At 38.3% G+C, this 27,365-nt stretch overlaps 1 protein-coding gene across 2 annotated transcripts in view; it reads left to right on the top strand.

Moving 5' to 3' along the window:
* Positions 1 to 16,762, top strand: part of NARS2 (asparaginyl-tRNA synthetase 2, mitochondrial) — a 113,092-nt gene extending 96,330 nt beyond the window's left edge. For both annotated transcript variants that reach the window (XM_054576336.1, XM_054576335.1), the window contains 3 exons: positions 11,174 to 11,271; positions 13,229 to 13,255; positions 16,177 to 16,762. In XM_054576336.1, the coding sequence (XP_054432311.1) occupies positions 11,174 to 11,271; positions 13,229 to 13,255; positions 16,177 to 16,321 (270 nt within the window). In that variant the 3' untranslated portion in view covers positions 16,322 to 16,762. The remainder of the gene's footprint in view (positions 1 to 11,173; positions 11,272 to 13,228; positions 13,256 to 16,176) is intronic.
* The last annotated feature ends 10,603 nt before the right edge of the window (positions 16,763 to 27,365 follow it).

The following is a 27,365-nucleotide window of genomic DNA, read 5'->3' as shown; positions in this document are numbered from 1 at the left end:
ACTTCAGTAGCCTCCTGACTGGTCTTTCTGATTCTATTCTTTCCTCCTCTGGATTAGTTCTTCCCATTTTAGCATGAGCTTTTAGAAAATGTCAGTCTGATCATGTCATCTCCCTTCTTAAAACCATTCAGTGGCCTCCCTCTGCTCTTAGTATAAAAGTCAAAATCTTTTACTTGGCCTACAAACCCAGTGCCCTCTGGCTGTTCCTGTCCCTCTTGCCCGATGTGCTGTGGTGCTTCCCGTTGCGCCTCTGCCACATCCACACTGCCCTTCTTCCATGTCTTCACACATGCAGTGCTTTCTCTCACCACAGCATCTTTGTACATAGTGTTCCCTCAACCTCCAAAAATCTTCTTTACCTAGGTAATTTACTTACTCTCCAGATCTCTATGGAGTCATCATTTCCCCAGAGAAACCTTCCTTGACCTCCCAGACTGAGTCAGACACCCCTGTTAGATACTACAGTGATACCATGCACAGTTTCAATTTTACATTTATTTGTATGACAATAATTACTGACTCTTTCCTCTGTGCCAAAGGACTTGAGGACACCTTTTTCACCCATCAGTGTGGCCCTGGTGCCTGGCATAATGTCAGATACATAGTAGGCACCTCATATCTATTTGGCAATGGATAAGTGGTGATTGTATGGGTCAGTGAATCGGACCCAGAAGTTTTAGACACACAATGGACAAGTAGTGAGTAAGCAGCTTGGTTTGCTAAGGAAATTTCTGGGAAGCTAAAGAGCAGCCTTTACTCTAAATTTTTTGAGTGATAGCAACATGGCATAAAGGAAAGTCCAGTGGTTTTAAAATCAGACATTCTTGGGTTCAAGTCCCAGTTCTATGTGTTATCAACTATGTGACCTTAGATAAACCTTAGATAAACATCTCTGAGACTGTTTCCTAATCTGTAAAAGTAAAGTGATAATATTTTCTGGAGTTGTGAGGATTAAATTAGGTAATATATGAAAAACAGAGCTCAGTGTTTGGGTTGGTAGGTAGCACAATAAATATGAAGCCCTCTCTCCTTTCTTCCTAGATTTTGATAAAATCTTTTCTGTGACAAAGCACAAGAATGTTAAAATATTTGTGTGTGTGTTGTCACATCATAACATGTTCTCACATAAGATTCATTAAAGGCATTTCTCTCACAAGCTATGGTCACAAACATTTCTTATCATAGAAGGACCAGGAGGCCTTTATTATGACAAATCTCTCTAGTGACATTTCACAGCTTGAAACCTGAAGACATTATAATGTGGCTTTATTATACTTTATAATTTGTGCAGCACTATAGCATATGGCTTCTCAGAGCTTAATTATTGAAATATAATTTATTTAAACTATATACATTAAGCATAGATTGTAACAATTCATTAGCTACCTAGATTTATTTTCTTTTTTTAAAATTATTTTTTATTATGCTATTACAGTTGTCTAAGTTTTCCCTCCTTTATCTCCCTCCACCCAACACCGCCCTATTCCCTCAGGCCATCCCCACACCTTTCTTCATGTCCAGGGGTCATGCATATAAGTTCTTTGTCTACTCCATTTCCTATACTGTACTTTACATCCTCATTGCTCTTCTGTAATTACCTATTTGTACTTCTTAATCTTTCTCACCCATTCTCCCATACCCCCCACCCATCTGGCAACCATCAAAACACTCTCTGTATCCATGATTCTGTCTCTCTTCTTTTTTGCTTAGTTTGTTTTTTTAGATCCAATTGCTTATGGATATGTATTTATTGCCATTTTTTTGTTCATAGTTTTGATCTTCTTTTTGTTAAATAAATCAGTTTAACATTTCATATAATAATGGTTTGGTGATGATGAACTCCTTTGGGTTTTTCTTGTTGGGAAAGTTCTTTATCTGCCCTTCAATTCTAAATGATAGCTTTGCTGGGTAGAGAAATCTTGGCTGTAGGTCCCTGCTTTTCATGACTTTGAAAATTTCTTGCCAATCCCTTCTAGCCTGCAGTTTCTTTTAGAAATTAGCTGACAGTCTTATGCAGACTCCCATGTAGGTAACTAATTGCTTTTCTCTTGCTGCATTTAAGATTCTCTCTTTATCTTTAACCTTTGGTATTTTAATTATGATGTGTCTTTGAATGGGCCTCTTTGCATCCATCTTCTTTGGGACTCTGTTCTTCTTGGACTTGCGTGTCTGTTTCCTTCACCAAATTAGGGAAGTTTTCTTTTGTTATTTTTTCAAATAGATTTCCAATTTCTTGCTCTTTCTCTTCTCCTTCTGGCACCCCAGTGATACAGATGTTGGAACACTTGAAGTTGTCCCACAGGCTGCTTACACTGTCCTCTTTTTTTTCATTCTTCTACTGTTGTTTCCCTGTAAGTTGTTCTTTATTTCAATTAGCGTATCCTTTGTTTCTGACTGGATCTGTTTTATGCTGTTGAGGTCCTCACTAAGTTCCTTGAGCATGCTTATAACCAGTGTTTTGAGCTCTGCCTCTGATAGATAGCTTATCTCCATTTTGTTCAGTTCTTTTTCTGGAGTTTTGATCTGTTCTTTCATTTGGGCCACATTTCTTTGTCTCCTCATTTTGGCAGCCTCCCTATGTTTGTTTCTGTGTATTAGGTAGAGCTGCTGTGACTCCCTGTTTTGGTAGCTTGGCCTAATATAGTAAGTGTCCTGTAGGGTCCAGTGGCACAGCTTCCCCTGTCACTCAGTCTAGGTACTCAAGATGTGCCCTTCACATGGGCTGAGTACACCCTCCTCTTGTAGTTGGGCCTTGGTTGCTATTATCAGGTCAGTGGGAGGGATTTACCCAAGTTAGTCAGCTGCAAGGACTACATGATCACTGACCACCAACCTCCACCCTCTGCGGAGGATCAGCTGTGCAGGGGCAGGGTGGTGGTGCTCTGATGTGGTCTGTAGTTGTCCCCTGGGTGTGTAGCTTCTGGGATTTCCCAGGTGGTGCAGGCCAAGGTCAGCTCCCACCTGTATTCTGCCCAGGACCACCCTGCATGAGCTAGAAAGAAGTATGAGATGTCTGCCACTTGTGCTGGGCTTGGAGATTACTAGGCAAAGACAGGCTGTGAATCTAGGCTGGCTGCTGCTAGTGCTGGGCCTGGGGCCACTTAGCAAGAGGTGTGGGAGCTGGGGGCTCATTGATGTCAGCTGTTGCTTGTTTTAGAGGATTTAGGATGTTGTGAAGCATGAGCCAAGACCAGCTATTCATATGCAAAAGTCTTTGAAAACAGCTCGGGTGGGTCCCGAAGTTGGGTGGGAGAAGTTGAGTGGGATAGAGTCTCAGAGGATCTCCAGGGCAGGACAGACAGTGTTAGCCAGGTTGATGGAGTCCCAGATATGGCACCAGCCTGCCAGCTCTGTGGCTCTGTGGATCTGTGGGAGGAGGACTCAGAACAGGACAATGGCCTCTGTCTGCCTTTCTATCTGAGAGAAAGCTGTCCCCCAGCTCCTGCCTTGGAACTCAGAGGGAGTGAGTCTGAGTAAGTCCATGTGTGGCTTCTTTAAGGGGGACTGCTTGTGACTCCAGAAGTTTCTTCCACCAATTCAATCCCTGCTGGTTTTTGCAGCCAGAAGTTATGGGGACTTATCTTCCTGGCACTGGAACCCTGGGCTGGGGGGCCGGGTTTGGGGCTGGGACTCCTCGCTCCCGAGATATCTCCTGAATTTTTATCCACCACACATGAATGTGGGACTAGCCTGTTCCATGTCTTCACCCCTCTCACCAGTCTAGATGGATGTGATTTCTTTAATTCCATAATTGTCAGACTTCCGTTCAATTTGATTACTGATGGTTCTGAGTGATGGTGGTTCTATATTTTAGTTGTAATTTTGATGTGGTTGTACAAGGAGGCAAGCCTTGTTTACCTATTTGCCATCTTCCAAACCTGCCTTCGGAGATCTAGATCTCTTTTCAACCCACTTGTATAAAGTGCCTGCTTTCACCTCTAAGTGGTGAATGAACAGGCTTTGGGCCAGGTAACTAAGTTCTCTGTTTCTTTTGTAGGGCTGTCATAACAGATTGTGAGTAGGGTTGGAAGAGTTTCTGTAGTGGGTGTGATGCAATCTAAAAAAATTACAACAGGTGTGTTTCACAGGTGCCCTCTCTAGGGAATCAAAAGAGAAGGGTGCAGAAATGTTTAACCAACACTTGTAAGTTTGGCCAGAGGTAATAAATAGTAGAATCGTATCTTCTTACAGTTATAATTTCTTTTTCTTTCTTTCTTCCCCATCCTCTCCAAAACATACACACTCACACAGAGAAGGTATGCACTATGTTATAATGAAAAGTACACTGAACTAAGAAGTTAGTAGTGCTGAGTTTGAAATTCAGCTTTCTTACTAGTTAGCTGTATGACTTAAGACCAGTCTATCCAATCTCTGAGCCTCAATTTCTCCCTCCATAAAACCAGGGAATTAGATTAGGTGACCTTCAAGGTACTAACCAGCTCTAAGATTCTCTGACTTGACATAGCTTAAGTTTTTCCTCAATTGGATATATAAGACCAACTTGTAAATTCCAAACTTATTTGATCATTTAAAGGGAAGAGATCATGGGCCTAGGTAAAATGAATCCAAGCAAGGATGCAAAATGCCATGTGCCCCTGAGTCTGAGTCCCTGAGTAACTCCCCCCAAAGCAGGTCACAAATATTTAGCTGGGGAAATGGCTTAACAGAAAAGAATATCCATTCATTCCAGCTATGTATGGTTAGAAAGAAGTGACTGCCCAACCCAACAGTTCGGATGAGATGCCAAGAACACCAGATAAAGTTCTCACTTTTTAATTTTATTTTTTCATTTTCTATTATTATTTTTATTGTATTTTCCATTACTATTTATTCATCTTATACTCTTTCACCTACACCCACTCCCCTCCCCCTCACAATCACCACACTGTTGTCCGTGTCCATGAGTTCTTTCTTTCTTATTCTTTTTTGGACAATCCCTCCATCCCCCTGAACGCCTCTCCCACTTCCCCCGCCCCCGACCCAGGGTTGTCATCCTGCTCTCTATCTATGAGCCTGTTTCTATATTGCTTATAAGTTCAGTTTTGTTCATTAGATTCCACACATGAGTAAAATCATATGGTAATTTTTTTTATCCTCACCCGAGGACATTTTTTTCATTGTTTTTAGAGAGAGGGGGAGAAAGAAAGGAGGAAGAGAGAGAAACATTGACGTAAGAGAGAAATGCCAATCTGTTGCCTCCCGAATGCACCCGGACTGTGGATGGTAGGCATCTGGACTGGGACTGAACCTGCAACCCAGGCATGCACCAGTCTGGAATTGAACCCACAACCTTTTGGTTATGGAGCAGTGCTACAACCAACTGAGCCACACAGGCCACAGCTATTTTTTTTTTAATTGTTTCAATATTGCTTAACAAATCATGAAAATTTAAGCCTTAATGGGCATTCAGTAAAATACATATTGCAAAGCCAATTTGGAAGGAAGAATACTCAGCCAGGGGATAGCTAATGAGTTTCTCTGCGATGCAGCTAGTTAATTGACCTGCATCAAAATAGCTTGAACCTCAAATCAGCAGAAGTAGTGATGAAGGGAACTGCTAATTTTTCCCATATCTAGGACTAATGACTCTTCTGGGATTCTATATCAAAGTGGAAAGTGTGCATTTCAGTCCATCTCAAGTGCTCCCAGACGAGCCATTTTACGAGCCAGATTCTGTTTTCAGTCACTGCTACACGTGCAGCCCATCTGCATCTTTACACAGTCACATGGAAGGTCCTCTTTTTTAGCTGTGCGCCTCCTTGTTTTTAGGGGCGAAATACAGTCTGTGTCAGCAGTTGGAGAAAAAGCTCATAGAGGCTGAAGCCACAAACATGTTCCCTTTGGTTTGTGGAACATTGTTCTTTTGATGAGAGTATATAATATTGCTCCATTGTTGCTAGCACTCTATGAGATGTCTATGGGAATAAGGAGGTGTTCAGTTTGTGTTTTTCATCAGTATTTAAACATACTAAGATAGATAGTAAGAGAGGTATCAGAGGAAGGAAAATTAAACTTTTGTTCCCCTGTTTTGAACTTAGCATGGAAAAAAGGTAGTATATTAAAGACCTTGTTCCTATCTAGTCTGCTTGTTTTTTAATTCAAAGTCTGTATTTTTAATTCAAGGTCTGAATTTTATTTTCAGTACATTGATTGGAACCAAAGAGCAAGAGTCAAAACGGAGTGTCATAAATAGAGGCTGGGGCTTGTTCAGCTTGAATACCAACAGAGACTATTTCTAGATAGCTTGCCACTGCAGCTGTGGCAAAATCAAAGCTAATGCACAATAGAGGAAGATGTGCCAAGCGTGTTCTGGTCTAGAAGATCAGACCAAAGTGGAATAAGTTTTGTTTAAGACTAGGGAAATTAGCAGAGTGTAGTAAAATTATTTTTAGCCTTCATTTTTATCTGTGTAGGAGAGGGAACAGACAGCAGAACTAAAGTCCTTCTGTTACAGAACAGAGTTTGTTCAGCCAGCACTAGCAAAGCCTAACACTAGAGAACTGCAGTGGAGAAATAGTATTTTATTATGAATGGTGCCATCCAGAAGAACGGGAAGCTGAACTTCCCAATGACATGTAGGTTACAGATTATATAGGGCGAAATCACAAGGCACAGTAGGTTAGGGGTCTGAGGTCATGCTGGGAGCTGATTGGTCAGAGGTGAAGTAAGGGTAATGGATCATTTCTTCAGCCTTGAGGACAACTCTAAGGTCTTTTTTAGCATCCCTCTGTTTTGTCTTATGGGAAAGGAACCCAGGGATCATTGCACCTTAGGGCTCAGAAACCCTAAACCATAACTTATATCAAGATATTATCTTTGGCCTTGGCTGGGTAACTCAGTTTGTTACATCATCATCCCATTACACCAAGATTGCAGGTTTGATCCCAGGTCAGGGCACACACGGGAATCAATCAATGAATGCATAAATCAATGGAACAACAAATCGATGTTTCTCTCTCTCAAAATCAATTAAAAAAAAAAAAAAAGATGTTATCTTTTGCCTGCCAGAGGTCCAGACCATGTGATCCTTAGTCAGGACCCGGCTACTGTGTTCTGTTGCCTCAGGGCTGCTGATTGTGGTGGAGGGTAAGAGAGGAGGCTAGGTCTCTGAGGGTTGGGGAGAGGGAGAGATGATTTCTAGAGTCAGGATTCAAAGCTAAATTTAACCAAAGTCATAAGAACCATCAGTTTCACTTCCACTTATTTCAGGTCTCCCAAAGCTGCATAGGAACAATGAGGATCTTAGTTACAGAAGTGATCAAATGCAGGCAACTTTAAAAGGACATTTCACTATGCAGCCAGTGTATCCTCCCTTTCCCTAATCCAGGGCAGGATCCATCCTGGCCCTTTAAGCAGCCTCTGACTCTAAGACCCACACTCCTGCCAGCAGGTGAGGGCATATTATAACCACCAGCTAACGTTCTAGACAGCTTGCTCATTTCCAGCCCATCTGCACTCGAACCCCTCACCAATTCATAGCTGTAAACCAGTGAGGGGTTACATCATTCCTCCCTCACCCCAACCCAGAAGTCAGTTTTGGTTGTCACCACTTGGGGAGTGTACCTGACATCTGTGGGTAGAGGCCACATATGCTGCCAAATAGCTCACAAAGCACATGACAGGCTCTCAGAACAAAGAATTATTTGGCCAAAAATGTCACTAAATGCTAAGGTTGAGAAAACTCTGTTGTAAGCTTCTGATATTGTTTATTAATACAGCATAACTTAACCTATCCTGACTAATATAGCAGCTAACTCACTAGTTTCATAATAGCCAATGTGGAAATAGTTGAGTTAAACTGGTTAGGTACCTTGGTTATTAGAAAGACAGGTTTGAAAGAAATCCAGAAAAGAATGTAGATATCATACTATGGTATATGATTTTGAAGGTGACTCAAAAGGTTCAGAAGCTTCCAGTTCCACAGCTATTACTATACAGTTGCAAATATTCCACATAAACAAAAACCAGACAGAAAAGTTGAAAACCAGAGTGGTAGCATGTTTAATTTTCCAGTGAACTCAAATATTAAAATACAGGAGTTTTGCAATCAAAGATAAATTATGTATTTTACACTCCTCTAAAAATAGCGTTAAAAAAGGTTAAGTTCCAAAGTTAACATAACTTGGACCTGCAAAAACTGCTAACCTCCCAAGAGGTTTTTTTGCTTGTTTTAGTTGTATTAGAAGCAGACCAAGGAAGAAATGGATATCTTGTTTGATGCTTATGAACTAATAGAGAAAACAGGACATCTCATCAAGGGTAGCCTCAGTCCCTCACCACTAGCCCCCAGCCTCAGCTGGACGACCTGCTGCCTGTTCTTCCAAGATAGTTGACTCTCCAGCACCTTTGTTTGAGGCAGTGGATCTTTTTAGCTCTGCCTCTGAAATCTTTGCATGTACTTGCAGTATCAAAAGCAGTTACTGCCTTCCTTAGTGGCTTGGAATCTCCCCAACTTTGAAACCTTGGAAATGAATGATAGATTTTAGATACATCTATCCCTTCTTAGCATTCAGAACTACACATGAATGGAATGCTGTATTTCAGAGGTGGTGGTTCCCAGGCTTTAAATATTTTCAAGGAAAGACTAGTGAGCCGCTTGGTTGTCTATTCTCTTCTAACCCTGATTCCCCATAATTCTAAGTTTAAAACTGTGGATTGAAGTTAAGAACAAATATTTTAGTGCTGACTGGTGTGGCTTAGTTGGTTGGGCATCATCCTTCAAAGCAAAAGATCTCTGGTTCAGTTCCTGGTCAGGGCATATGCCTGGGTTGTGTGTTCAGTCCCCAGTCAAGGCGTGTATGGGAGGTAACCAATAGTCACTTCTCTCTCATATTGATGTTTCTCTCCCTCTCTTCCTCCTTCCCTTCCCTCCTCTCTAAAAGTAAATAAATAAAATCTTTTTTTAAAAAAAAGAACAAATATTTATATGTCTCAGCTCCTTGTATGTTTTAGCCTATCTAAATACAAGATACTGGAAAATGAAGAACCCAGTCCATCTGTAGCCATAAAAACTCCCCTGAACCTTCTCCTTTCTGTGAGAATAGAAAGGGTAACTGCAGGGCCCTGATTGGAGTCCAGCTCTATTTATTATATAGCCCATGAGTATCTCCTCATCATACTACTAAGCCTCTCTTGTCCACCTGTCCAAAGCTGTTTCATTACCTACAATCATATCTGAATCACCAAATCCACATTCTAAAACACCTGCCTGTTCTTTGTAGGCCCACAAATTCATAGAAGAATTACTAAGATGTGGTCAACAAGCTGTGATAGCATGACAAAGACCGGTTGTACTCACCAGCTTTTCAAGTGGTAGGAGATTTAGTAAAAGTAGCAACCATTAGTGAATTTCTGTTCTCGCTCACTCTGATCCAGCTGAGTGATGAAAATCATGCCTAAGTTTTCTCTTTTAATGATAGTAATGAGAATGAGGTATATAGTGTTTGGAGCACATTCTTGAATTATTATATTCTTTATTAATCTCAGTTATTTATAAAGTATATCTCAATCAAAAGTTCTAAAATCAGAACAAGGGGATGGCACTAGTAAAGTAAGGCAAAGTTTAAGAAGAGAACTTATAATGTGCCATTTAAAACTTAAAATGTGTTTTATGGATTCCTAATTTTTCATTTGTTACATTAAATCTTTCTTAGTTTTGTGCCTTCGTATTTTTGGCCTTAAAAATGTCTACCTGCCCCCCCACAAAAGAATCGTCAAGTCACAAGATAATAGAGATAGCAAATACACACTCTTAAAAATGAAGTATTACTAGTAATTAAAGAAATACAAAGTAAATTATCAAGTTATCGTTTTCCTATTAAAGTTTTTTGTTACAAAAGTATAACATCTTTATTATAGAAAATAAGGAAATACAAATAAGAGAAAAGATGTCACAGTGGCAATTAACACCTCACGATATAGCTGTCATTCTTTTTCCTACTCATGTCTAAAATTTATCTGGGTCTCCTTTTGATGTACATTTGAATTTCTTGACATTATAAGTAATGCTGCAATAAACATCCTGGATGTTAATCTTATTTTTATATCTCTGATTGTTTTGTTAGGACTAGTTCCTAGAACTGCTATTGCTGAGTCAAAGCATATTGCATTTTTAAGGCTTTTGATTATTTTTCACCAAATTGCTGACCAGAAGGTTTATATCAAATGTATGAGAGTACTGATTTATGCATTCTCTAATCCATATTGTTTATATTGTTTTTTGTCTTCACCAGTTCAATAATCTCCAAAGGGATATCTTGTCGTTTTAATTTGTTCTTCTTTGAAATAATCAGAACAAATTTTACATGTCTCAACAAAATACTAGAAATTAAAGAAAAATCTTCATTGTCACATTATTCATAAGAGAAAACAAACATACATATACCCTTAAATGTTCAACAAAAGGAAAGCAGTTAAATAAAAACTATAATACTCCTAAACAATATACTGTTCAGCTATTAAAACATTAAGTGTGCAAAGTACTTTAACTAACTAGGAAAAATATTCTATATTAGTGAGACATTAGAATGGTAAATTTTTATATGTAATTTCATCACTACGATACTCTTTAAATGTCTAAGGAAAAAAACCAGAAAGGAAATATGCCAAAATGTAATTGCTCCTGTATGGTGATAATTGATTTTTAATATTTTCTTTTTTCAAGATTTTATGCATTTATTTTTTAGAGAGGGGGAGAGGGAGAGAGAAAGGGAGAGAAAAATCGACGTGAGAGAGGAACATCGATCAGCTGCCTCTCGCACATGCCCCAGATGGGGATCATCCCTGCAACCCAGGCCTGCGCCCTGACTGAGGATCAGAAAAGCAACCTTTCATTTTGCGGGAACAATGCCCAGCCAACTGAGCCATGCTATTCAGAGCCATAATTTTAATATTTTCCACACTTTTAATAATTAAACATCACATTTGTGAAGAAAACACATTTGAAGGAAACTGTCCACCTGAAATTTGTGTAGCATGTATTCTAAAGATAGTATTAAAGATTTGATATTGAAACAGGGAACATGAACAGAACATAAGTAAGATTCTGGTAAGCAGTTAATCAGCCAGTTGTCAAAATGTTAAAAGTTTCACATGCTTGAGAATCTTACAGTTGTTGAATCCCCTGAAAATGCAATGTGTGTGTGTGGTTTTTTTTTTTTTTTTTCCTTTTTAGGTTGCAGCTGTTGATCTTCTGGTTCCTGGAGTTGGAGAGCTCTTTGGAGGAAGCCTCAGAGAGGAACGGTACCATTTCTTAGAGCAGCGACTGGCCAGGTATTGTTCGGACCTAAAAGAAACAAAATTCAGAATCTGGGGATAGGGCACTCAGAGGCAGTCATGACAAAGTAACAGAGAACAGTTCGTGGGCTGCAAGGGCTGACAGATCTGAAACTCAGATTCTAAGTGACCTTGAACAAGTTGTTACTTGACCTTTCTCAGCTTCCCTTTCTTAAAAAATGAAACTGTTACATGAAACAAGACCAAAATAAAATTTATCCACTACTTGTATGTCTCTCCTTCTATGGAAATGGCTTTTTTGACAGTTAATGATGTAAGGGGAAGGGAGATTTTCACCTTAAAGCTTGTTCTTCATTTTTATTTTCCTCTTCCCTGTGTTCTCTTTTGTTTACTCTAAATTATAACTCTTATAGGGACATGAAGATAGACTCTACACCAGGGAAAGGATAAAGATGGAAAAAGAAAGATACTAAAAATATCTGCTAAGCTCACATTTAGAATAAGCAGTTTTCCCTTCCTCAAGTTTTCTACATTGTGTAAGGGTCTTGATTTAGCTATTTGAATAACTTATTTAACTTACTGTTTGAGACCTGGGAAATGAATCCATAAACACGCAGAAAATGTTTTGGAGAAGAGCAGTAGGGAATCATGTTTCTAATTGCACTACCACTCCTATGTATGCCTGGTCTGCCAACACACCACAATGACTTCCGAAACTAACCAGGGTTATAAACCTCTGTTTTCCATTGCTTCCACTTTCGCTGTGCCGGACTTTTATAAAAAAAAAAAAACCTTTCCCATGTTGAAGGCATAATCCTTTTCTCCAGAAAATACTGGATTTCATGGTAACCTGGAAAATCCATAAATGTTTGAAAATATCCTGCTAAATTAGCCATTTGCAAGGCCTTCTTTTCCTAATGGAGAAATGCTTTAAAAGTTGATGTTTTCCAAGGTCCAGACCTATAAATCTGTTGGGTAACTTGGTTTTGTAATCCTAATTATTTGGACTGCTCTATTTGGTTAGGGTCCAGAAGAAAGGAGATAAATATGTTTGGGGAGGACTCTTTTTTTTTTTTTTATCAGAGTACTAACTCCTTACTATAACCATAATGTTAGAAAGTCCTGGGAAAATCGTAGAATTGAAGTAAAGGTCAAACTCCTTAGATGGAAAGAATTTAAAGATTCTCTGGGCTTTTTTTTTTTAAGCACAATAAAAATCACACATGGCAAGAAACCTCATCTGTTGAAAGATTAATTGGTCTGTTTTCTTTGCTTGCTTCCTTCCTTCAGGAAACCTTGCCTCATGACATTAAATGTTTTCCTAATATCTGATAATATCCAAATTTATCTTTCCTAATGAAATGGATATGTGTTTTCCTCTCTCACAGATCTGTGACTTCTGTTTATATGTTTTATATTTTTGTATATTTGAGTTTTTCATCATCCCGATCCCTTCAGATACACTGTGATCTCAAACACTCTTTTTAAAAAACTGAAATTAATTTTAATGAGTCCTAAGAGCTTTAAGACTTGAAGAGTTAATTGGCAAGAATCAATTAGCAATCACATGATGAAGGTAGCCTCACAATCTGTGTTATTAATGTATAGAATGGCAGGTTTGTGTCTCTGTGTCCCTTGTTTGTGTGTGCCTCCCAACAACCTTAAGTAGCAGGAATAGTGCTTTTCCTATGTCACAGGACAACACACTCATGTCAAATGAACTCCTTCTCTTGGGACCTAGACCATACTTGTTTTCTATAGCATTCATCAACTATACCACTTATTTGGTAATACCTGGGACTATTGTTTAACTAACCTTTCTTACCATATAGTAAAGATTCAGCTCCTCAACTAGATTGCATGATTTATGAGAACACAAGTTTTGATGTGTACTTCTCTGTAACAAGCATACAATCCAGAACAAATGTTTGGTGGTTAGTATATTTATCTTACTGACATTCTCTGAAAGAATTTTTTTGTATTCCTTTTACAGCTCAGGACTGACAGAAGCCTACCAATGGTAAGAGTGAGGCCTCTGATGATTGTTGTTCTAGCCATTGGTCTGAGCATTACACAGTTTTCTTGTTACCCCAAGGCACTATGAAAGAGTGTTAAAAACAATGAACAAGTTCTCACAAGATTGCTTATTCCTTTTGAGTCTTTGAAAAATGGTAATGGTAATGGCTGCTATTTATTTATTATTTATTGTGTGCTAGATAACTGTGTTAAAATTTTGATGTATATTATCTCATGTAATCAGCATAACACCCTGTGAGTTAGGTACTATTCTTATTCCCTTTTTATTACCTGTCCAGACCTGAGGCCTAGAGATGTTAACTAACTTAACTAAGAACACAAAGAAGCACAGAACTGGAACTTTGTTCCTAACCATTATGCTTCAATTTCTCTGTGTGTGAAATTAGGAACTTGAACTAAGTGATCTGCACCAACTGTAGAAATCTTAAGTTGCTCAGGGAGGGACCACCTGTCTGCATTTACACATTTACTTCTCCAAAGTTCTTTTGGTTTTCGTTCCTCAGACCCTTTCTTCAAGTAATTTTCAATACTTTTCAATATATGCAAATTTTATTTTATATTTCTGTAATTGCACTCCTTTAGGATCTTGGTATAATATTATCAACAATATTATTAATTCTTCACCTGTCCTCAAGAGAAGAAAGGGTCAAATTACACACTCACTTTTTGGTAATGAAGGAGCTATATTTCAGAAGTGCAAAAAGCCTAGAATTGGGTTCAGGGATTGGGCCTTGAATACCTTTGTTTTTGTGTTTTTTTATTGTTGTTTTTTTAATACCAGTAATGATTTTAGGCATATTTAATCTCTCTTGAGTCTTGGTTTTCTTGGCTAAAAAATGGAACAATCACATCTACTTCACAGGGTTATTGTAAGGATGAAATGAAACAATATGTGTAATATATGTTAAGTATGTACGTAGAGTAGAAGATCATAAATGCTGGTTCCCTCCCCACCTTCCTTCCTTAATTCTGAATTTTGCTATTAGGTAGATGAGCCTGATTGATCAAGTTTATGCATTTTACCTCAGTTTCTGTCTACAAGATAATGTCCATAGCATGTAAACACTAGCTAAATGTACATTTTAATTATTGGTTAAATAAGTTGAGGCCTTTTCTGGCCTTTATTAATCATTTCAATACTATTTATTTCCCAACTAAAGTTTTCAAACTGTTCAGATCTCCAAATATAAATATTTATTATTTGAACCTTCTTCCTTTTAAATGGTTATCATGGTATTTGAAGGTAGAAGAGGTTTTAAAAATCTTCATGTCTGTGACCTCTGCTAGTGTCCCACCCACTGTGAGTGGCCACCCCAGGTGTCTAGGAATTTACTCACTTCCTATTTCTACATACCATATGCAAATAAAAGTTGTAACTAGTTCCACAAATTTTGTACCAACTCTTCTAAAATCTGGCTACCCTAGAATAAATTTAACAAAAATCCATCAATATATATTCATTAGAAAAGTTGTTTCTTAGAAGTGGATTTTTCCATCTGTTAAAAAAAAGGGAAGAGAAATGCTGAATTTAGTTTCTAGACATCTAGTGTTTTGACACCGATGTATGAGAAATTTAGAACCACCTAAGCTATTGCTATACTTTTAGCTGCCAGCTCAGATCCTGCAGGTGTTTGTGGCAGATGGTTTGATACACCCTTTATCTATCTCATTTTCTCATTAAATCAAAGTACACCCTGCCCCCATGCCTTATAAACTTAAAGTTAACTCAGCTACCAAACATTTCAATTATTTAAGACTGTGTTCCATCCATTACTCCTGACAGTTTTTACTAATCTGAAATTTTATCCTAGATACTCCTGTTTACAGTTCTGTCACTTAGTTCTAATTCACCTAGTTGCAACTCATCTTTTATTTTAGATGGATAAGTACTAAATCTTAACCATATAAAACACCAATACGTGTATCCATTATTGTTAACAGTGAGGAAATAGGTGATGGTCTTTATCCTAGAGTTGCCAAATGACTACCAGCCATGGCACCGAAGTTCAATTCTGGACCTGATTTTATAAATCACTCAAGAAGCTATAAACATTTTTTAATCAATATTATATAACTCAAGAATTCTCCTACCGAATGACATAAAAATATTTACAGAATATTCCTCCTCCTCTTCTCTCCTAAAATAACTTTATCTCAGGCTGGTGTATTGAAACCTGAGTCTGAATCTTGGCTGTTTCATTTTCTGTCCATTTCTAGCCATCTTAAATGGGAATAGAATGTCCATGGATGGGCTTTGGAGGCTGTCTGGCCTTCCAGAAAAACAGCTCTGGACATCGTCCACTAGACTTAAAGCAAAGAACTGGGAGTTTCTCCTCACTCCAGCACTCAAGACTATGTTTTGGTACCCTCAAACAATAAATCTTCATATAGTAAGCATCTACTCCAGAGCAGGCACTGGAGATAAAAGCTTGAATAAAATGAAGCTCCTGCCCTTGATGTAGCTTTTAATCTAATCTATATATCATTTTATATAATTTATAGGCAAAACTCTTCAGTCTCTTCTGTGTATCAAACAATGTGATTTTGGTAAGAAAAAAGAGCATTGTTAATATACTAAGAAATAAAAAAGGAATATATTTTGAAGAAAATTAGTAGCATCATGAGGCAAGTAGCATCATTACTCTATATAATTAAGTAAATTAAAAGGAAAGGATCAAGTAACCAAAGTACATGAATGAAAGACAGGATTTGCTGCTGTTTGGGTAAGACAGATCACTTTAACTTCTCTGTGTCCTTCATCCATCTGTGGAGGGAAAAGACTGGTCTACCACAATGATGTGAATGGCAACAAATGACTACAAAATACTTTAAAATATAAATTCTGCTATAAGGCTGGCCCTGTACAGCATTTATAGGTGATGATTCTCTCTTTTTCAAAATCAGGTACCTGGACCTCCGTCGATTTGGATCTGTGCCACATGGAGGTTTTGGGATGGGATTTGAACGCTATCTGCAGTGCATCTTGGGAATTGACAATATCAAAGATGTCATCCCTTTTCCAAGATTTACTCATTCATGTCTTTTATAGATGGAAGACTGGTTAAGGAAAATCACCCAAGCCAAAGCTACTGCACGTGAATGTGCATAAAGGAGAACACATATTTGGATTTTAGAAACATAGAAGTTTTTAAAATGCACTTGTCATACCATAACATATAACATGAAAAATAAAAGTGATCATGATTTTCTTATAAAGTTGAGGGCATTTCATAGAAAGATGAACTCTCTCAAGAAGAGGTACTTATAGCAAGTAGAATCTCAAATCCATTATGTCAATTAATAAGAAATGAAGAAATTGAACAAGATGGTTTCAAAGATCCTTTCAGACTTTAAGAGAGGATGAGATCATGTATTTTACTTTGTCCTTAATGATTAAATCACTACCCTGTGTGACTGTTGAGAAACAATTAGTAACTAAAAATGAAATGTTGTTGGATCTTTTCTTTCATACCATTTAATCTATAACAAATGCCCATCTTATTCTCTGTGCTTTACTAAACATTATAGATGAAAATATTTCATCTTTGGGTCTTGAGTTAATAAACTTGCTATTCTGAATTGAAATGTTCTTACATTAGAAACCATTTTTCTAGCCAGCCAAGATGGAGGTGTAAGTACCTTCCTTGCACAACCAAAGAAGGACAACAACAAATTTAAAAACAAAAAACAATCATAACTGCCAGAAAATGAAACTGTATGGAGGTCTGACAGCTAAGGATTTAAAGAAGAAACATTCATCCAGGCTGGTAGGAGGGGCGGAGATGGGCAGCCAGGGTAGAGAGGATGTGTAGCAAGGCAGTGGGCTGGGTGGGTGAGGCGGCAGTGGGTAGACCGGGTGGTCCCACATTTGCATGCAGAGAAGCCAGAAGGAACAACTGGGAAGTGAGATAGACCACCCTACCCAAGGCTCTAGTGAGGGAAACTAAAGCCTCAAAACCTCTGGCTATAAAAACCTGTGGGGGTTGTGGCATCAGGAGATACTCCCAGCCTCACAGAAGAGTTCATTGGAGAGACCTACGGGGTCCTAGAATGTACACAAACCCACCCCCCTGGGAATTGGCACCAGAAGGGCCCAATTTACTCGTGGGTACCAGGAAAAGTGACTGAAAGTGGGGTGAGATACTATCAAGTGGCATTGTTCCCTCTCTGACCCCTCCCCCACATTCAGCACCATAATGCAGTGAAGCTGGTTGCCCTGCCTTGGCGAATACCTAAGGTTCCACCCCTTACAATGTAAAAGGTGGGCCAAGACAAAGAAATATGGCCCAAATTAAAGAACAGATCAACACTCCAAAAACAGAACTCAGCAACGAGGAGATAGCCAACCTATCAGATGCAAAGTGCAAAACACTGGCAATCAGGATGCTCACAGAAATGGTAGAGTATGGTCACAAAATTGAGGAAAAAGTGAAGGCCATGCAAAGTTAAATAAATAAAAATATACAGGGAACCAACAATGAAGGAAAGGAAACTGGAACTCAAATCAACAATTTGAAACACAAGGAAGAAATAAACATTCCACCAGAATAGAGAGAAACAACAGAGAAAGGAATTCTTCTTCAACAAATGGTGCTGGGAAAATTGGAAAGCCACATGCAAAAGAATGAAACTAGACTGCTGTCTGACACTGTACACAAAAATTAATTCAAAGTGGATTAAAGGCTTGAATATAAGATGTAAAACAATAAAATACAAAGAAAGCATAGGTGCTAAACTTATGGACCTTGGTTTCAGAGGGATTTTTGTGAACTTGCCCTAAAGGCAAAGGAAGCAAAAGCAAAAATAAATGAATAGGACTACATCAAACTAAAAAGTTTCTGTATAGCAAAAGGAACCATCAACAAAACAAAAAGGCAGCCAACCCAATGGAAGAAGATATGTACAAATGCTGTCTCTGATAAGGCGCTAATATCCAAAATGTATTATAAACCTCATAACTCAACAACAGCAAAAAACAATCCAATTAAAAATGGGCAAAGGACCTGAATGGACACTTTCCACAAAAAGACACACAGATGACCAGCAGATACATGAAAAGATGCTCAACTTCACTAGCTATAAGGGAAATGAAAATCAAAATCACAGTGATATACCACCTCACTTGTATTAGAATGACTATTATTAATAAGACAGGAAATAAAAAATTTGGAAAGGATGTGGAGAAAAAAGAATCCTCATACACTGCTGATGAGAATGTAGATTGTTGTAGCCTCTGTGGAAAAGAGTATGGAGGTTCCTCAGAAAATTAAGAATAGAGCTACGATATGACCCCAGCAATCCCTCTTCTGAGTATCTAACCAAAAAATTAGAAAATACTTATTCATAAAGATATATGTAACCCTGTGTTCATTGTAGCATTATTCATGGTAGCCAAGACCTGAAAACAACATAATTATTCATTGAGGGATGATTGGATATATATACAATTGAATACTACTCAGCCATAAGAAAAGATGAAATACTACCATTTGCAACAACATGGATGGATCTTGAGAATATGCTAAGTGAAGTCAGATGGAAATGGACAAGAACCATATGATTTCTCTCCTATGTGGTATGTAAAACCAACAAGTGAACAAAAAAAAACAAATTCATAGACACAGCAGTATGGTGGCTACCGGGGGGAGCATGGGTGGGGATGGATGAAGAAAGTAAAGCGGGTCAAATATATGGTGACAGAAAACTAGATTTTGGATGGCGAACACACATTGGAAAGTACAAATGACTTACTATAAAATTGTACATTTGAAAGTTATATAATGCTACTAACCAGTATTGCCCCAATAAATTTAATTTTTTAACTGATTTTTAATTATAATAGCTAATAAGATGTATAATTTAATCACTGCTATGATTAGTTTATTTTAGATGTATATAACTTCTCTAATAATCAGTAAAATAAGTTTTTGATACTTATGAAAGAAAAGAGTAGTTATATTTTAAAATTCCATTTGTCCTTTTCCCGGGGAAGTTTGACAAAAAGGTATTTTCAATCCAAGATGAAGATGTAAATACAGCTAAACCTACAGGGTAGGTATAATAATTTGGCAGTCACATGTAATGATGTCTATCAGAGTGAGAAGATCGCTGATTTAGGAGTTTCTGACCTGAAAGTTCTAGTACCTTGCATGTATGATTTTGGACAAGCCACATACTATGTAATGAGCTCATACATCATCTTCCTTGGAGTTGATATAATAATTACATGAAAGTGTGTAAAACTGAAAGGCCACACAATTTTTTAACTCTGCTTTCAGTCTTCATTGAGTTACATATATATAGACACCGCAGATTGTATATACAGTAGAATAGTATTATCCAATAATTGTAAAAAGGCATGGCTGTCCAAATTATCAACTTTCTAAGTCTCATTAGATGACTTGTCTTAGGTTATGTATTAATGAGTTTGTTTATGCACTTTATTTTAACCTAACTCAAAATCAGACAGCTGACATGAACTACAGAATCTTAGAGCTGGAAGTCATGGAAGCCACTGAGAGGTTGTCAAGGTCAAACATCTGCTTAATGCAGACATCATGTGTACCTGGGCAGCCTTTTTTGGCAAAGAGCTCAATATCCTGCAAAACAGCTCATTTCATTTCTGACTCTCTCTAATTGGTAGCTTTTGCTGAGCTAAAATTTATTTCCCTGCAACTTTAATCCCTTGGACGTAGATAGCAAGTTTAGGACAGAATAAAAGAGATAATTAGGGCCCTAGCCAGGTGGCTCAGTTGTTTGGAGCATCATCCCATGCACCAAAAGGTTGTGGGTTTGATTCCCAGTCAGGGCACATATGTAGGTTGTGAGTTCAGTCCCCAGTCGAGGCACATATGGGAGACAACCAATTGGTGTTTCTTTCTCTCTCCCTCCCTCTCTCTCTAAAATCAATAGGCATATCTTCAGGTGAGGATTTTTTTTTAAAAACGTGATAATTAGGGCTTCCATAAGGTTTATTTCAACCATGGGTTAGAGAAATTCATAGGACATGTGCTATAAAATACAAAGAACAGGTCAAATATAAATAAGCTTGCTAGAGAAGGCATCTCTGAATAAGTGGTATTTAACCTTAGACCTAGAAGGTAAAATACAAAAAAAAAAAAAAAAATCATTTGAAAGCATTTGCAACATCAGCCAATATTGATTTGACATTCAAGTCTTGATAGTGTGCTGATGTTTGTGGAGCAAGAATCAACAAACATTCACAAGCCCCAAACCTGGATACACTAATAGTTTCTAGGGCTATCAGGAATCATGCCTCCAGTGGTTTTTGAGGAACTAGATAGAATTGTAATGTTAACATGCTGGCAGGACATCAAAGAAGTGATAGAGGCGGTGGTTGAGCAGCTCAGTTGGTTAGAGTGTCATCCCGATACACCAAGATTGCAGGTTCCATCCCTAGTCAGGGCACATACGAGAATCAACCAATGAATGCATAAATAAGTGGAATGGCAAATTCATGTTTCCTTCCCTCCCCTCTCCCTCCCTCCCACCTTCCTCTAAAAAAAATCAATAATGCCAAAAAGTGATAAAAAGAATACTCAATTAGAGAAACCCAAACCCCAGGATCTGGTCCCAGTGCCACCATTAATTTAGCTGTGGAGCATTAGGTAAGTAAGATCATCTTGTGGCCTCCAGTTATTTTTAAACTTTTATACTTAATTGTTTATTCTTTCCCTTCATAATTGATCACACAATGAGTATCTGGTTGAAGCCAAACACCTGCCACTTAGGATAAGCTTACTCATTTTTACCTTTGGCTCAATACTACTACTACTACTACTACTACTACTACTACTACTACTACTACTACTACTATACCTACTACTACTACTTCCTCTTCTTCTACTTCTCCTCTTCCTCCTTCCTCTCCTCATCTTCGTCCTACCAGTAATTGAATAAAAACAATCATTGATATCAGACAAAGATGATGAAAATGCCAAAACAAAGTGTTACTTGTAGGCAACATCAATAGGAGGAAACTAAAGTGGCCACTTGTCAGCTGATACGTGAATATCCAGATTCTACATACAAACAGCATTGCATAATTCTATGTATAATGAACAAAAGTATGGATTTAATAGTTGAGGACCACCTATACTATTATATAATAATCGTTCTTTCTTTTTAATCGTCAGCCAAGGATATATTTATTGATTTTCCAGGGAGAGAAACATCGATCAGTTGCCTCTCATATGCACCTCGACCAGGGATCGAACCCACAACGTAGGTGTGTGCCCTGACCAGAGATCAAATCCTCAGCCTTTTGGACACATGGGACAATGCTCCTACCGAATGAGCCACCTGGCCGGGACTATAATAATATTCTTATAGGACTTAATTTGTGAATTAAAAGGTGACTTGAGGATGTTATTTTTTACTTGCATAACCAGTTTCCAATGAGGAAAAAATCAGATTCTGTTTTCCCAAGATTTCCAAACATCACCTCAAAATAGTAAGACCAGCCACCCAAGAAAGAGTGTACTCTAAAACACAGAAATGTTTTTTTCCATCATTAATTCTCATCCTCATTTCAAATTTTAAGTAGGTGGAGAAAAATAGTTACTTTCCATCTGGCTGTCCTCTTGCCTGGGAAAGTTGTGCTGTCTTTTTGTTGCCGTTCTGACAAGAACGTAATTGTGTGAATGATCCATTCCAGATCTAGACATAACTCTTCCACCCTCTTACCCAGCCCAGAGACTTCAACTGTCACAGAACAGCAAAGGAACTGTTTGACCTTTTGTCCCTCTCAGACAGGATCTGCCAGAAGCGTCCCCCTACAATGTTACACATTCATATTCTCTATAAATTGAATCTAGACATTCAAGCATGACTGGACAGGCATTGAAGATGCAATTGGTAAGATGGATTAACTCTTCTTTAAGTCTCTTGTTTCAGATAATTATAGATGAAAGATGCTTATTTGGATCAGATTGCTATTTATTCATATATTTATTTTAGTAAGTGGTGAGGCAAGAACATAAAAATGCAGAGTTGAAAGACAGATTGGCCTGGATTGAATTGATAAGAAATGTGTGGGGCTTTTGGCTTCTGATCAATATTTGTATTCAGTATGCAATCTAAAGTATGTATAATAAAAAGAAAACAGGTGGGAGTAATATCCGATTATAGCTGCTTCCCAGTTTATATTCCATGTTAAAAGATAGAAAAAGCATTAAGAAAAGATCAAAATGCAATCTTAATCAACCTATACCAAAACGATTACTAGGACTTTCATAAGACAGATCTTATGAGATCATGGGCAACACCCCTCCAGAAACACAGACGTTCTACTACCATTGCCAGCAGCCCTGGGTTGTCCCTCTGATCAGCTAAGGCTGCAGTGAGCTCTGGCCCAGTTACCTTTTGTCCAGTGAATTTACAGCCATCATGAGCACACTGTAGGAGTTTCTGGGGGACCTTTATAATGAATTGAGGAGTTTAGGTGGTTCTTAAACTGTCATTCAGGCAGCTATTTAATTAACATGGTTCATGACTCTTCAATAACTTTCTGCTATATCTTTGCTGTTAATAATTGCTATTAATAATATGACTTTCATTTGGACATTGCTTTACAGTTTATAAAAATTTTTAAGGGATTCACAATATATTGTGGACCTTGTCTCTTTGTAGCTTATTGTGTCTCAAACATATCTGGTTTAATGAAGTATTCATTTATTTATTTTCAAGATTGATTACTTGGAATACCTAATATTGAGAGAGAGTAAGACTATAACTAAAGTTCACTGCTCTCAGCCTCCAGAGAAACCGAAAGCACAGAACTTTTTATAGTAATCAAAGAATCTTACATCTTAAGCCCTGGAGTGTACTGGACATTTTGAAAACAAATACTCTGGCCTCTGATTTCCTTGTTCTGCACGGAAAGAAGAGACTAAGAATGTGAAGAAATACAGTGATTGAGCTCAAATACATTCTAGTAAAGAGAAACATTGAAAATAGAATAAAGGGCTCCAGACCCAGCAGTGTATTTAAGCTCACTATGCCTCAATGTTTCTTATGACTGTATTCATATTTGTCCTACCTTTCTCTTAGGATTATCCTAGAATATGCATAGAGACATAGATGAAAGAACATTGGTGGGAATTACTAATATCCTCCCCAAAGTAATGGACTTTTGATATTTCAAGATGCTATTCTAAGAAAAGAAACTTGGTGGGCCCAAGTTTCCAGCAAAAGGTTTTTTTCATACCACAAATACACTTACACCTAGCTGGAACTGTATTTTGCAGAACCTGAGCCATTTACAATTGTGATCTGACTCACAACCTTCTCTGCACACTGATTCAATAAGAACTTCTGGTTTGCTGTTTTCCTAGGATCCTAGATTTGAAAAATCTCTAAGGGATCATATTTCTTCCCCTGCCGATGATGTATAAACTATCTCCTCTGGATTTTCCCCAGTCCCTAGTAATTTACCCATTGTCCTTTCAATGAATAGGAACACTCTAACCTGAAGAGATAACTTTATCCTTGAAGAACTCTGATTGTGACTTCATAGTAGTAACAAAACCTGCCTCTTCAGAGCATGCACATGTAACAAACTAGAAACACAGCAGCAATTTTTCTTCTCCCCATCCTTCTCTTCTCCATAATAAAATCAGCATAACTGCTCAGTTGAACAACCTGCTCTTCCCTGAAGGGCTGCCCTCACTAGGTCATTCACCAGGCAGTCTGTCCTTTAATTGGGGTTTTCTCTTGGTAGACAAATGCTTCCCTCCACTATCTGCTCAGCTGCTACCCAAGTTTCCTGTGATACAAGTCTCCATATTAGAAAAGTTTTAAAAGTCTCCAGTGCCTTCTTCCTATCTGTCTTACAGCCTGTAGTAGTTGTTCCTCTTTCTATATTTGTAATACTACTGAAGAATCAATTACAATTTTAGAATGTTCAGGGCAACCCTACCCCCTTTCGTTTGGGATTACAGAAATGGATTCATGTTGAACAGGCAGTTCTTTTACTGAAGATTTCCACTAATAGACGCGTTTTCTTTGCAGTGTCCCAAAACGCAGGAACTGATTCCTGTACAGTGAGGATATAGCTGAACAATTATCTCTTTAAATGAATTTCCATCTTCCACATTCTGCCTTCAGGTTTTTGTATCAGGAAACTGTTGGGTCAGATTCTTGCCAGAAAGTGTTGCTGGATGTGTGGTGGAAGAGTATTAGACATAGAGGGAGAAGACTCTGGTTTAAGTCTGACATTCTACTTACGAGCTGTAGAACCTGGAGCAACTTATTTTATACCTAAGTTTGTGTACACATCTGCACAACAAGCATAATACTTACAAAGTACTGTGTGAGAAACAAGTCTGTGTGAAAGGGTTTCATAAACTGAAAAGCAATACACAAATGTAAGGTCTTTTAAGGGAAACCGTTTCAAAACTCAAAAAAATCTGTATGAACACATGTCGAATGAAGTATTTTAAGAGAAATGTGTTGAAAAATTTCAATTGTAGCTTGCAATTCCAATATAAAAGCTATGTACATGGAGTAGAAGCATATGGGGGAAAATGAAATGAGCTGTTTTCGTGCAGTATAATCGAGTGACTTTTTCTTTAAAAATCTCTTTGATGTATTCAGTTCAGTTCGATAAACCTGTTGAGCGTTCACTGTGTGGGGTCTGCTGCTGGACTCTGGATACAGAAAGAAATAGGACATGCTTCTTTGTCTCAGGGACTCCCATGTCATAGTCTTTGCAAAGTTTATTGAGTGTAAGAATCACCTGATTAATTCAGATTACCCTGATTCCACCCTAGAAAGTCTGATTTAGTAGGTCTGGGATGGAAAAGCCCACAATTTGTGTTTGTTAGACAGTTACCCTGCCTGATGCTTACGATTCTAATGTAGGCAGTTTAATTTCACACTGAGAATCCTTCAGTGGGGTTTGATTATATTACAGTTAAAGATAAATGATAATTACACAGGTCTGCTCATCAAAGAAGACGCTCTGTTTTGCTTGTTGTGTCTGCACCTTTGAGCTGACCTATACGCCTCTGTAGCTAGGACGGGAAAGCCCGCCCGCAGAGCTTCGCAACCTTTATACCTTTTCCTCTTTCTCTTCCACCACCTCTCCCATGTTTTTTTTCTCTACGCATGTGTCTCTCTCCCACTCTGATTCCTCCTATGCCTAGTAATATGTCAACATCCAGATGCTTCCCCTTCCTTTCTCCACTCCACCCCCAACCAAATAGAAAGTCAATTTTATTGAAATAAAAAACAGGCCAGTTTATATCTAGTTAACTAACTTGTGCTGAAAGGCTCTTATGTATGGTTAATGTATCTCAGAAAAACTTAGGAGTGGGCCACTTATTGATCAACAATCACAAAAACATCACGTGGAAACTTTTGTATCGTTATGTTTGACTGTCACTTAGTTCTTGGTCACCTCTCTCCTGGTGGGGTAGCAGCCCTCAACAGGTTCCTGTCCTGCCTGTCGAGTGAGAGTATACCCTGAACCCTGACTCAGCACCTCTTGTTTCCACATGCCCGGGAGTGAGCTTGGGTGGCTTTCTCAGGCTACCTACCTGTCACCTCTTAGTCACCCAGAATCAAAATATTACAACCTTAATCACACTGTCTGAGGGTGTGAGGCTTTATTTTAAGAGTGGTGACCCTCCAAAATGCACCCAGGGTTTCTCCATTTTCACGTGTTTATATTACTAGAGTTAGTGTTTCTATTGCTTGTGCTTCAAGATACAAAAGGTTGAACAGTGACTTCCAGACTCCCTCCTTAGATTCTGTTCCCTCAAAACCATATGCAAATTCTGGTCCTCTTCTCCTGCCATTGTCTTCTCCGTCAGAATGTGAACTTTGCAGGAACAGAAGGGAGGCTGCATTCATCTTTGTTTCTTCAGTGCCTTGAAGAGTATTGGCACATAGTAGGTACTCATTAAATACCTCTGGAATGAACTAAGTATCACTAAGCTGTCCAAAAAAAGAGGGGGGTGGTAAATATGGCCATCAGACAAAAGTGAAATATCCCTTAAAAAAAATTCCCAGACTGGCTTTTCCCTCTGTGTGTGTCTGAAATGTTTCATAAATTTTTAAACTAGCCCTTTTCAGCATAAATCCAAGAGTGGAGCCACTGCCCAGCATAGAACAAAAAGTCAGGAATCAAGTAATTATGAGTTCAGCTAGAAATTTGTCTTCATGATTTGTTATTGAAGGTTAGTTTCTAGGGCATCTCTCCCAGCTTTGCTTCTAACGTACAATGACCTAGCAGACTGCTTTTCAAGAATTTTGCTATACTGTTCATCCTTGTGTAACAAGCACCTAGACATATGCCTTGCACACAGCAGGTGCTCAGTAAATGTTTGTTGAGTGAATATATTTGATTGACAAAAGAAATTCGGAAGCAGATGAAGTTAGAGTTGCTCAGATTTTCACAGTTGGTGGTTTTCTCCACCCTACTCTCTAAATCTAAACAAGTTTCTTGCCTCCAAATTGAAGTAGCTACTGCTCACATCATCTTGATCAGCAATTTTTAATTGATGCGTACTCCGTGCCTTTCTCTGTGAGGCAGCCCAAAACCAGTAAAACCTAAGCCCTTACAGTTTCAGTCTCCATGTATTTGGTTGCTAATTTCTCTGTGCTCCCACATCCTTTGAAGTACCTCTGTTACAACATTCGTTGTCCAAACACTACTGTAAACATCTGCCTACCTATTACTATCCTTATAGACCCTGAACTTTATAAGACCCTGGACTTACCATATGTGTATTTCTAAGCTAAACTTGGGGTAGTAGTTTTTAGAAAGTCCTTATTGAGAATACAGTATCAAGTTCACAAATAATCTTTTCTAAGTAACATGTAGTTGAATGTAAGTATGTTTTGTATTTGAACAGAAATGCACGCCTTTCTATGTGTTTTCAAATTTTCAAATGATAAATACTAAGTATGTCCTGAAAGTAACAAGACTGGTTTCCATGTCTCTATTAAGCACCTTTCAAACTGTCTACTTAGTTATCAAACCCATCCCTCCTCTGAGAATTCCCCCCACCTCGGCAGACATTCAGGGACGTGAGCTTCTCTTGCTGACAACAGGGTGGACACCTGAA

The sequence above is a fragment of the Pteronotus mesoamericanus genome, unplaced genomic scaffold (assembly GCF_021234165.1).
Source record: "Pteronotus mesoamericanus isolate MK-2021 breed Mesoamerican mustached bat unplaced genomic scaffold, CSHL_Meso_final contig_33, whole genome shotgun sequence".
NCBI classification, from domain to species: domain Eukaryota; kingdom Metazoa; phylum Chordata; class Mammalia; order Chiroptera; family Mormoopidae; genus Pteronotus; species Pteronotus mesoamericanus.
This window is presented reverse-complemented; position numbering and strand designations above follow the sequence as displayed.